We start from the raw sequence: 12748 nt of genomic DNA, 5'->3' as shown, positions 1-12748 counted from the left end.
AACTCCCACACCTTCCACAACATGACTCTCCACATCTTTCTCCACCACCAATCCCACTATTTCTATTCAATTTTTACAGTGAACAAACACTTCATTTTATTGCTCAACATATGAACACAACAATCACTTATTATCTCTTTGCATCATCAACAATCATATACACAATAATTAATGTCAACCACAAATATTTTCATGTCAACAACCTATATTATTTATGTCAACAACAACGTTTTACGTATAATTCATATCAACAACAATGTTTTACATATAATTCATGTCAACAACATTTTTCATAAAATTTGTGTCAACGACTTATATAATTCATGTCAACAACAAACGTTATTATGTCAACGAGCAAATGCAAGTGATTTACGAAGCAGATTTGAGAGGCATAAATCGAATTAAATAAAAAATTGCAAGATCTGTGCTGAAGTCGCGAGATAAAAGCGAAATTCAGCATTGAAATGAGCAGAAATCAGTATTTTCAGATTTTTTCCCAAATGTTCAAGCATTTTGATAAAAACAGCGAAAATCGTGAAGATGAACCTCAAAATAGTCGACTTTTACACAGAGCTCCGGCGAAAAAACAGAGGTAGCAATTTCTCTCACTAAAAATCAGTTCACATCCAACACAATTGATAATGCAAAGTTTAATACCTCAAATCCATACTCGAATCAACAATTAAGCTTCCGGCGAAGCGACGGCGTGAGAAGCGAAGCTGTTCGGAGTTTCGTACAGCAGGAGCGGCGAAGCGCGGTGAACAGCGGCGGCGTTAAACCGTGAACGAGAGAGAGAGAGGGCTTGTCTGGAGGCGTCGAGGATTTTCCTTTGATTGTATTTCGAGGATTTCCTTCGGATTGGATCCGGCGGAGCTGGATTTGTCGCCAGAATTCGGCCACCTCGCCTCCTCCTCTTCCCGCCACCGTCCACATCATGATCCTCCGCCTTCGCCGCGCCGATCTCTATCTCCAGTTTCGCCTTCTCCGCATCGTCTTCTCCGAGCTTCGATTTCACCTTGCAGATATGCTCAATTCAACACAAATTCAAAAATTGAAGCTCAGTTTTCCCTGCCGCCGTCCAGATCCTGATCGTCCGCCTCCGCCGCGCCGATCTTGATCTCCAGTTTCGCCTTCTCCGCATCGTCTTCTCCGAGCTTCGATTTCAGCTCGCGGATCTGCTCAATTCAACACAAATTCAAAAACTGAAGCTAAGATTCGTGAGATTGAGATCTTCGTGTAATTGAGAAGAGGATGAATCTAAACCCCTTTCCTAACTAAAACATAGAATTACTATTCTACCCTTTTATAATAAATTAATCTAAAATTATTTTTTATGTGGCAAAATCTGGACCACTCATTTAATAAAAATGAGAAGCTAATATTACATCTCATTTCTCAATTAGCATAAAAAATCTGAATTGATGACAATCCTATATTTATATATAAATAGTATGATTCTTTTACTCTTTAATATATTGTTTAATTTACATTAGAATTATAACTGTAAGTGTGTATTTAAAAAGCAAATCTTATTAGCTCTACTGTATCTGTTTATCTAATCCTCTGCCTCACTCTCACCGCTTACTGTTAGAACTATAACTATAGCCCCAACCACAAATGACAAACCCAACATTCTAGCAGGCTCACGGGCCAAATTGTCCCGCATTTTTTGTAGTTACATTACATTGTCAAAATGGGCTTCAACTATTTTCTGCAAAAGACATCCTTTTCCAAGGCACTATTGCGAATATAGTAGGGTTACTAATAGTTGAATGTTGATCGAATACATAATCTCAATAAATAAGTTCAACTGCAGCACAAAAGAAATGAAGCAAGAAATAAACAACGAAAGAACGCACTGCAACATCCACTAAGATGCAAGAAATTTGAAACGTGCTTAGCTTCCCGCTTCAGTAGCTTTGATGTACGAAAGCAAAGATTCAGAGCTCAGACGGTTGTGCTTCTTCATGCTCTCGATGAACTTCGCACCTCTCTCTGTATCACTCTTCTCCTCAAAATAACTGATAAATTTTTCAATGGTTTCATTATTGGGAAACCACTTACTGCCCCGCGATTTCGCCTTTTCTAATCCATTATCCAAATACTCAAGAGCCAAATCTATCTCAGAGTTCTTTAAGCAAAGAGATGCAAACAGCTCCATCGTCTTCAAATTTGGAGTCGACCCTCTGTCTGTCAACCCTTCTGCCAGTCTTTTGTAGAGCAAGGTAGCTTCTTCAATCATGTTGCTAGAGATGTAATATTCCAACACCACATTTGGCAACCGGTAATCATACAAGGTGCAGCTTTCTTCCCACTCTTTAAAGATCTTCTCAAGGTTTTCCTGATTCCCCAATTTTGAAAGAGCCAAAAGCATGAAAAGATAACTAGTGTTAGAGGGTTTTGGTTCGTCCAACTTCAGAGCCTCCCATGCTCGATTAACCCCAGGCAGATCATTCATCAAAGAGTATAACCTCAAGCGGGTACGACAAGCTTCCCTACCAGTATTTTTCTTAACTTCCATCTTCTCCATCAGTTCAAGGCAAGCACTAGCCTTGTCGTGCAGCCCTGCATTGAAATATATGGTGGCAAGATTTCCGTATGTAAACACATCGGGTTTGACATTAGAACTTTCCATTTTATCCAAAACTCCATCAATAGCATCTAAATTCTTCAGAGCAGCATGACTATTGATCAACATATTGTATGTATAAATGTCTGGAGCGGTATTCTTCTCGTCCATTTCTTCCACTAGAGAGACAACCTTCTCAGGCTTCTCCAAGTTATAGTAAAGTGAAAGCACATTGTTGAAATCTAGCACGCTCACGTGATTCAATTCCTTTATCTTCTCAAAGGTCTCCAAAGCCTTGTCCAAAACCCTCTCCCTGCAATAACAGCTGAGAAGTGCCCCATATGTTTTATTAGTTTTCTCTGAGAGACTATCAAAGTATTTTTCCGCTGAAGCTACACCCTCAGTCTTTCCAAGGAGGTCAATGTGTATAGCTTGATCAGCTGCGGTCGGCGCAATATTGCTAGTTTCCATCCACTCGTACAACTGATGCGCGCAAATTGGATCAACATTTGCAAACAGAGCATATGCATACTTAGATGTTAAAGAGGCAAAATGAAACACAAAGATGCAAACAAGATCCAGACAGTTAAAGCATACAAGTTCAAGTAAAAGGAAATGAAAACGAAAATATGTTATGAGATGATTTTTGCTACTTTCGTAACCCTAACCTTGTCAAACGCGAATAATTTCCTAATAATTCAATACTGTACCAAAAATTTACCCCCATTATCAACATTGTTCAAAATCTACATGAATGATTCTTCTCCTATCTAATAATTTTGCACAAAAAATACGAGTAGGGTTAAATTGGCCTTCTCGAGCAAAAATTGATTAACAGAGTGAGAGAAGAACCTGTAGTGCAGCTCGGTAGTTCTTCCGAGAGCGAAAGTAGCTGCTGATGTTGATAATATCGGCTCTCCTCACTATTTTTCCGCTACCAACCCATTCGTTCATGGCGTCCGCCACACTGGATTTGGCGCCGACCACTTTATAGAAAATAGTGTTTCGAGGTCTTGGTTGCTGCGCCGCCGTCGACAGCGACCGTGGAAGAGGAGATGGCGACGGTTTCCGGAGGATTAAACGGCTAATGGTTCTCATAATCGCCATCTCCGATGGGAAGACGACAAAGACGGAATGTAGGGTTTAAGGGCAAGGGTTTTGTGCTAAGGAAATTAATTCAACACTCCATTTTCTAAAACTTCAGGAGTACTACTAATAGACTGAAAAAATCACAGTTTTTGTTGTATTTGCCCAATAATAATAGTACTATTCTTAAAAATTTCACTATTTGGGGGGGGGGGGTGGTATTTGACTAACAAATTGTTCTTATGAAAATAATAATAATTTCATTAAAATACCTAAAATTATGTAAGATGATTACATTTTTAGATTGGCATGAGATTTTAGGTAAAATTGTTAAATGGATTAAAATAGAAAAATATATAATTGTATATTAACTGGGATAAATTTAAGGAGTAAGAAAAAAGGAAATATTGAATGAAAATGGAGTGGTAAAATTAAAAGTATATATAGAATTGTACTAGTACTTCATTTGTCCCGAGTCCCGACTTAGTTGTCACGTATTTCTTTTCAAAATATCCCAACTAAATTGAGTTATTTATTTTGCTAAAAAATAAAACATCTAATTGCTCTTACTTTATTTTATCTCATACTTTTATTTTCTCTTCTATTTTATTTTATCTTCATTGAACTCATTTAACACAAGTTTTTAATCTTTGTGGCTATAAGGAATGTCAAATGGAGTATTTATTGGTCAAATTTTTAAAAAAATTGGAAATGGGACATCTTAATTTATAAGGGTAATTTGTTTGTAAATTCCTAACTTTTTTGTCATGTTTTGGTTTTGCGTACCACTTTTAAAATATTTTTGTAAATTATTGAAAAGTTGATTGGGTTACAAAACGATTGATTTGTTCTCATTTTGCAACTGATCAAGTTTATGCGCTAATGTGTTATGACTTATTTACATGCCGCTATGGCGCTATCAAACATCAGACAAACGACTAATGACTTTACATTTTATAGTTTATACATTGAAATGAATGAGATTATACTAAAGAGTTTATAATAAGAAAGAACGGGGTGAAGAGTAGAAAATAAAATGCGAGAAATGAGAAACGAGAAGGGAGTACAACAAATGAAATTATTTAACTTAGCAATAACATTGTTTCGCTACCTACGTAATGTCATTTTGGTTATATTTAAGTTAATTAAATACTTAAGTCATAGTAGATCTCAATTACAATGCACATAACCTTTACTATAACGAAGCAGTTACCAAATGTTAAAAAACACAAGTTTTGCAACAAAAATAAAATGAGATGCTGATATTCCAGAATCCAGATAATAGAATGCTGCTCTCTGCTTGTACATCATGAAAAAGCTACTACTGATACTGAATACAAGAACATAGAGTGGTTTTGGAAAGCAACAGCTAATGGATACAAAGAGAAGTTTCTGCGCTCGGCCTCACAGCTCTAACAATTTACAAGATAATATCGGAGCATTCACACCTCTGCTCTGCTCTCTAACCGCGAGCTGCTCTGAGGAAGTTGTCGAAGGGGCTAGAAGGCGGAAGCCTCAGAGCTAACCATGTGTTGTTTGCAGCTGGAACGCTCTCTTCACTCATTATCTGTGTACATAAACAAATCTTAGCACGACCGCAATGTCCTAGTTCTACACGCGGGAATCAATCATCATCATTAGCTCACCTTCTCAAATGCAGTCTGCGTGCTACAGGAGGCTTTCGGGCACTGGTTGTCATAGGTTAACCAATTAGACAGCTTCTTCCTCGTCTCTGTACCAAAGGTTTCGCACTGATTTGTCATGGCACTATACGGAAGGGGCGATGTGGAGACTGATGTTCCTGCTACCTGGCCAGCTACCTCGAGAGCCTGAAATTCGCATTCAGATATAAGAATTTGGGAACTGCTTATCAATTTACATTCATTGACATCGATCGTACTATTACCGATTCTAGCAGCTGACCAATGCTGACAATATGGGACATTGACGGAGAGGCGGATGGAGGGACATTGGGGATGAAGCGTGATATGTCAGCAACTGATGATATGCTCATAGCATCATCTTCGAGTATAGAATTGGCAGAGAAGTCCTGTATATAAGAGCAATGCAATTTTTAAATTTCTATAAAAATGTGAAGTAAAGCAAGCTTGGTTCTAGACAGTGGAATCTAACACTACGTACCCCATCAAACGATTGTGACCCCTTGGAGTGTGCAGCCCTTTGGATATGATCCATGTCGAGCGTTAATTGTGAACCAAACATGAAAGCTTCATCGGGCACAAATCCTTCTGAGAGCTGCTCTGCAACTTCTTCAGGCTCAAACTTGAAGAAACAAAACACAAGCATAAGCTTAAGCCCTTGGAATTATCACAAAGCCCTTTTTTGTCTGGCAAGATCGGTTAGGGTTTGAAGGAAGACGCACAATGTAGAAGAAGATACCTTGGTAATGGTAGATAAACTCTCAACTAGTATGGAAAACAATTTTTTGTCAGCTTCATAAGCCTTATCCCGCAGCTCCGTCAGAGTTGATAAGGCTTCTTCATTATCGAAAGCAGAGCCATAATCTTTCACTTCATGCTGAGGCTTTACATAGACTTGAAAGTCATCACTGATGCCAAGATATGGATCGACCTAAATTGTAAGCATTATAACGAAGCTTAGTGCTAGGTACGCTGGAACTATATCATAACCAGAATAAACTATGTACATTAATAATACATGAATGCACAAGGATTTCATACTTACATCAGATTCGAATAGCAAGTTAAGTAAATTGTTGGCATCAGCTACATGGTATAGCTTCGCAGCAAAAATCACCATGGCAGTAGATGATACAAAAAGGGATCTTTGGTATGCGGGTGACAAGGACACTGCATTGAAACAACAAAACATCAAACATAAAATTTTACTGCAAAATAGAGAGAAGTTCTTTGATGTTGTTCCAACCATTATTGGCATCTAAGGAGATCTTTCGAATTGACATGGGAAGCTGAAAGAATCTGAGAACAAGGTTATCGTTGGAGTTCTGCAACAAAGCAATGAGAAACCATTATGTTACAGACAAAATATCAAGCACCAAGCATAACTGAAACATGTGAAAATACAAGTAGCATAGCAACAATATAAAGAAGGGCATGGTTCAATTTGAACATCTGCACTATAATTTTAATAGAAGCAAACGGAACTAATGTATTTGAGTTTTGACCTTAAGTCGTGATGAGATGAGTGCTAAACAGAATGAATGTGCAATAGCTTCAAGGTTAGCTGGCAGATTGTCAGGGAGATTGACTTGTATCCATAAAGCAGACAGCAACTGCACTACTTGGTCCTCGTTGCATTGCAGAAAATACTGTTCCTACATGGACAGAAAGATAGTTGTAACAATAGAGATAACGAAAACAGATCCGTCTGACAATATAAATATTCTTACAGTCTCAGTCAAGCTAGTAGGTCCACCGGCCTTGTCCATAAGGGAGCTAATTAAATGAATATTAGGAGAGTTCTTGTGTGATCTCCCATGCTTCCATTCTTCTTCAACTTTATTGAGCTGCTGAAAGTCATCTTTTTCACCTCCATGCTTGAATTTGGTTCCATTTATTTCCAACCGAAGCTTTTCGAGCAGAAATGCAATTGAGGAAAATGTAGACATGCTTTTGGAGTGCCACCTTCTTGGGTGGTTAGTAAAGTCACTTCTTGCATGAGCAAAACTTGGAATTAGAAGAACACAGAATATCTGATGCCCTCCAATGCGTATTTCGACATCGGGATGTAACATCACTTTCAAGAGTTGAACAAAAAGAGCCTCAGGGAAAACCTAGGGATGAAAATGAATATCATAACTCACTTCCGATAGCAAATATTACCAAAACAGCAACAGTATACTTCAATCTCCACATTTATTCTTATTTCATAATAATAAGAATAATACTTTAACAAATTTCTACAATGAGGCACTTGGATCATCTCATTTGACCCACGATTGAGCAGGGTAGGACCACCCTATGACCCTACAGCCTGTAGTTCAATCCTATTGCATCACATGGGACTATACTAGTGGAGAGCGCGCACACAGATACTAATGGAGAGCGCGCGCACAGAAAAACTGACAGCTAGTGGCAGATAATGTAAAAGTTACTCAGCTTCTCACCTGCTGAGAGCGGAATGATATAGATGCCAGTGATATGACATGAGCAAGAATAGTGAGGGAGGCAAGGGCTGCCCTAGCAACAGCTTTTACCGGAGAAAGCTTCTCCAGTGTAATTGCCATCATATCAAACAGCGGCCGGACATCAACAATCTGAACAAATACAAACCAATTAAACAAGGCAGACAGAAGTGAATAAGTAAATATTTCAATGATGATAGAAAATACCCCTCTCACAGTCTCCAACAGACAAGTTTCAATAGAAGTCTGCAATGCAGTATTCACATTCAGTTCTTGCTCTCCAACTGGTTCAGCCGTTGCTTGAAAGCTTTTGCGTAAGTGTCTGAAGAGGTCACTAACAAACCCCATATCAGAAATCACGCCTTCTGCCCTCACTTGGCGGGCCAAACAGCTAGCCGTCTGGATGATGTGACATTTCATCTCTGGATCATGCGCAACATTCTTGTGGTCCAAATGCCGAACAACACCAGCTAAAATTAATTGCTGATGTCCTGTAATCAAATAGATGTATCAGTTTAACCCCTTCAAGGATCACAATTCCAGATTCTGAAGTTTGCAAGTTATCCCCTCACATAAAATTAGCTAGCCAGGACATGCTTTGATTTTACAAGACATACGTGTAATAACTCAATTAAGATATTTTCCAATTTATTTCAAATATTAACATGATATTAATTCTGTGATTAAAGTTAGTAAACAGCTATAGCTAAAGTAAAGATATGTAGATACAAAGCTATGATATATCACCTGGATTTTCCACGAAGGATGACATATCAGAAAGAACAGCAGGAGCCAGGCCATGCTGAGGAACCCAGTGTCTTTTCATGTCAAAATAAATAAACATTGGTTCTAATACTCTTCGCATCGTAGTACTCTCCTTTGCCAGGTCAACCATCCTTTGAACGCATATTTGAGCCCATACTTGTGGTGTCTGAACCTCCTCTCTGATGTCAATTAAAATTAAGAAATTAAACACAAAGACAAAGCAACCAACCCATTCCACCAAATCATTATCTCATTAAAACAAAATTCATACATTCATTAATATTAACATGATCCAACCTTGTTAGAACAGCAGGATCTTTCTTTTCTGGCCTGATTCTTATGATCATGTGGCTAGGGCTAAACTCACCACCTCCAACAGTTGTACCTCTTCCCTCACTTCTCGCTACTTCATCCACCCAATTGTGATGTGCCTCATTTCTTTCTTCAGCTTCTTCGTTTTGTGAATTCATCTCATAGTTATCAAGAGTAGCATGCACAATCTATAACAAATAACAAAACAGTTATTCACTGAAAATAAGTAATGGTAGCCCTCACTGTTGTTTTCGTTGTTATCAAGTAGCAGATGTGCATATGTAATCCATAAACAGAAGTTTCAATTTTTATCTGAAACTACAAGGATAATAAAAGAGCTATGCCAAAACTTCACACCTTTTCAAAATCAGCAAATACGTGTGAAAACTCCGCCATGAACCACACCTGCAAATGGTGGACACAAACTAGTTTAATTTGCCATGAGCAAAGGATAGAATAGAGCATGAAAATTTGAAATAACTGCCAAAAAAACCTTGACACCAATCTGATTAAGAACTGCATGCTTTGAATTATCGAAAGCACACTCAAAAAGAAAAATATTTTGAATTGACTGTTAGGTATACACGCATGAAGATGCAGAGCCTAATTATTGATAAGTAAATGTATACAAAAAAGTAAATAGTTTATAGTTTCCCAGTCCAAATTACCATTGACGAAAGACACCGCAAGCTTGATGCTCTTAAACCACTCTTTTCATGCTCACCGCCTTTCTTAAGTGCCAGTATGCAAACTTTGTCAACGAAGTTCTCAATATTGTGTGTATAAGTTCCATCAACCTACAGAAAAATTAACAACAATAAGATGGCAGTACGGTCTACCTCAGGCTTACAGTAACACAACATTAAAAGCCTAAACATGAACTCAACAAGAAGAATTCCCCAACTTGAACATTTTCATGTCCAGATCACAGAATGGTGTATATATATAATGCAGCAACCTTGCATACATGTCACTATAATAATTAACCAATGTATTCAAATATGAACGAGGCTTTCTCTTTTTACTTTCTCCGAATTGCTACCTACATTTAAAACATAAAAGCAAGAAGGTAGTAAACATCTCTGTAACACTTAAGCACTTGAGAAGCTCCAACAACACCATTTATCATGAAAAATACCTCCACTATGTAGGGAATTATCTATTAATGCCACAATCCAACAATTTAACACGCTAACACAGATTTTATCATCTGCGATATCAATATAAACAAGTATATCTCATGATAGTGCATTGCAAGCATAATGACTCAACATGAAGCAGAAAATTGCAAGAAAATAATTAGATAGCTCTCCAACTGTAAACACATGATAAATTGCCAATCAAGAGATATAAATTACCTGGCCATAAATAAAAGTAGTCAGTGTATCACATCCAATCACCAACACGGTGTCTTGCTTAGAGTCATCCAGCAGTTCAAAAACTACATTCAACAAATTAACAGCAAAATATACCCTGCAGGATGAAGATGTCAAATAATTTAATCCATCTTGAACTCTACTATAAAATAAGTGTGAATGAGGAAAGTACACCACACATGGCATAGATGAATACACAGTGCAGTTAAAAACTTTCCAGAAAAACGTGGCAATATCCCATTAATAATATTTGTCTCATCAAGTTAGCATTAGCAAGTGATCCAGACGAACATTCATGTCAACTAAAAGCTTACATTTGCTCCTTGCACATGCAAAGCAGTTTGTTGTATATATCCGCCACAATACTGACAAGTTTGACATTACCGCTACGCAGTTCTTTGTAACATCTTTCCTCCAGATACTTAGCAATCTAATACCATATAAATCATTGCAGATTAGTTGATCCAAATAATGTAACACTAGTTTTTTATCTTCTGCAAAAATACACGCAAATGACCTCACCTTCGGTATCCGTAAAGGATTTTTAGAAGCATATTCACATAGCTTCGCAATCTTTCTATCATTTGAATGACCATCCTGCATGGTAGGAAAAAAGGGCCACAGCTGTTTCAGTTGAAATTGTATTGACGGCATGGGTAAGACATTCTAACATTGAGCTAGTTTTATTGGTTGAAAAATCCCATATCTAGATTCCAACATTGAGCAAGTTTTACTTTTATGTCCATTAGCGGCATTGACTTCCACTGCAACAGATGTATTGTCTTACCAGTTTGACAAGAGTTCTGCAAGACCAACTTTTCAAGAAGGGGCCATTTTTATACTATTTTTTCCATATTTCCCAGACAAAAAGAAGGAAACGTCTAGAATTCATGCATCTTCAGCAAAGATATTCAAAGGAGCAAAGGCAGCTTCCTGGCAGCTCCATTTTGTTATGATGTTATCTCTACAATTCATGCAAGTGGACCATGAAAACTTTAATTTATGTATTCAATTCTTTTTAAGCAATTGATGCATGCCTAAGTTATCACAAATACTAGATCCCCACCTCTAATATCAGCTAAGTTGCTCGATCCCTAAACAGTCAACTTTAGGAAGTTTGTCAAGAAGAACAAAAACATAAGGAACGAGCATAAGGGCAGATATTTAACTGACAAGTGATTGAATATAGAGGGGACAAAAACCATATTTGATGTAAATTATGGTGATAAATGCAACTCCCCACAAACTCGAGACATGAGAAACCAGCCAAAACCTACTGTCAATGAAATAAACGGTACATAGCATAAAAGCTAAATATTTTTTTACTGTGTTGTAACTTGTTAGATGATTATATCATTGGAATTTGGAATGGTTTGAGCATTACATCAGCAACTGTTGTCATTGAATAAAAACAAAATACAAAATAAAAGTGAATAGAAGTATCAGCACCCAATCAAAAGACAAACATATAACATGAACAAGAGCCAATGACAAAAATACAAACTTTACTGAGGGAGAAACTCACAGGAGACTTGGGAAATATCTCCGACAGCAATTTCTTGTAACGCTTGACAGGCTGGCGTGACCGAGATCTCAAAGCAGGGCAACAAACACACATGCTCTCGCATGCCGGGAAGATCTTTCGGGAAATTACACCCATTTCTTAAAACAAGAAACAAACAGCTTCAATAATTTGCACTAACCCTTATACCCTTCCCTTCACACCAGAATGGAGTAATATACTAACTCCATAAACCCTCAATCAAGACAATGACCGCCCAAATTTGCAATCTTTTCACGTTAGAAATAAAGTGCAGAACATGAGCAAAATTACCAGCAGCAAGATCATACATCGAGAAAACAAGACAGGGCACGGTTTATTAACTAAAAACCAGAGGGTATGAAAGAAAACGACAACAAACTCCAAATATCCCTCAACAGTCGCATATCATAGTAAATGATAAACAGAAAAAAGAGTAAATAACCCATAGCTAGTATGAAGCACAACAACAATAAACCGTTAACAAGCAACATTTTGCACAGACTAGAAAGAGGGTATTAGCCAGAAAAAAATAAGTCAATTGAACTTGAGAAGTGAGCAAATTTGCAAACCTTCTTCAGCACAAGCAGATCTGGGGAGCCAAACTAGCGACTGCTCAGTTGAGAAATTGAAAGAGTTTAGGAGAAGTCCCACCACCAGCGTTGCAAAGTTCAATCTTGTAAGCAGAAGAATTTGCTAGTGTGGAAAAAAAGAGGCTGCCGGGATGTTGAAGTTAAGAAAAATTGAACGAAGAAAGAGGGAATGGAGAGAGAGAGCAGACGGATCACGTGTTTGTCAGAGTAATTGCAGTAACCGAGTCCAAAGAGTAGCTTTTGCTTTGTCCTTTGTCTGTCATTTTTGCCCCTTTTCCTCTCTTTTCTGACTATTTTAGTAACATAAATTTGAATTGTTGTTTGGAAATTAGGATATTAGTGTTGCAGTTTCAATTGGAGGGGGAGTTCTATCTAAGATAA

At 37.7% G+C, this 12748-nt stretch overlaps 2 protein-coding genes across 4 annotated transcripts; both read right to left on the bottom strand.

Moving 5' to 3' along the window:
• Positions 1 to 506: 506 nt before the first annotated feature.
• On the bottom strand, positions 507 to 3762 carry LOC125218235 (pentatricopeptide repeat-containing protein At1g02370, mitochondrial-like). Of its 2 annotated transcripts, XM_048119869.1 has the most exons (3): positions 3422 to 3762; positions 1860 to 3052; positions 507 to 1175 (listed from the first exon to the last, which is right to left on the bottom strand). In XM_048119869.1, exons 1-2 carry the CDS (start codon positions 3674 to 3676, stop codon positions 1898 to 1900), a joined length of 1410 nt encoding a protein of 469 aa, XP_047975826.1. In that variant the 5' UTR covers positions 3677 to 3762; the 3' UTR covers positions 507 to 1175; positions 1860 to 1897. The 2 variants fall into 2 exon arrangements, with proteins under 2 accessions (XP_047975826.1, XP_047975825.1); XM_048119868.1 differs by lacking the exon at positions 507 to 1175 and having other exon boundaries at positions 1727 to 3052.
• A 1126-nt stretch (positions 3763 to 4888) lies between these two features.
• On the bottom strand, positions 4889 to 12601 carry LOC125218234 (protein SEMI-ROLLED LEAF 2). 2 transcript variants are annotated; one of them, XM_048119867.1, is made up of 20 exons: positions 12347 to 12601; positions 11760 to 11896; positions 10757 to 10831; positions 10549 to 10664; positions 10217 to 10331; positions 9527 to 9655; positions 9216 to 9263; positions 8844 to 9046; positions 8529 to 8725; positions 7989 to 8272; positions 7764 to 7913; positions 7047 to 7430; positions 6822 to 6965; positions 6563 to 6641; positions 6362 to 6486; positions 6056 to 6247; positions 5798 to 5938; positions 5562 to 5705; positions 5302 to 5484; positions 4889 to 5222 (listed from the first exon to the last, which is right to left on the bottom strand). In XM_048119867.1, the coding sequence occupies exons 2-20, from the start codon at positions 11892 to 11894 to the stop codon at positions 5118 to 5120; spliced, it is 2949 nt and encodes a 982-aa protein (XP_047975824.1). In that variant the 5' UTR covers positions 11895 to 11896; positions 12347 to 12601; the 3' UTR covers positions 4889 to 5117. The 2 variants fall into 2 exon arrangements, with proteins under 2 accessions (XP_047975824.1, XP_047975823.1); XM_048119866.1 differs by having other exon boundaries at positions 6822 to 6971; positions 12347 to 12600.
• Positions 12602 to 12748: the final 147 nt, after the last annotated feature.

This window comes from Salvia hispanica, chromosome 4, assembly GCF_023119035.1.
Source record: "Salvia hispanica cultivar TCC Black 2014 chromosome 4, UniMelb_Shisp_WGS_1.0, whole genome shotgun sequence".
Taxonomy (NCBI): Eukaryota; Viridiplantae; Streptophyta; class Magnoliopsida; order Lamiales; family Lamiaceae; genus Salvia; species Salvia hispanica.
Note: the sequence above shows the minus strand (reverse complement) of the source record. Positions and strands in the feature narration are given on the sequence as shown.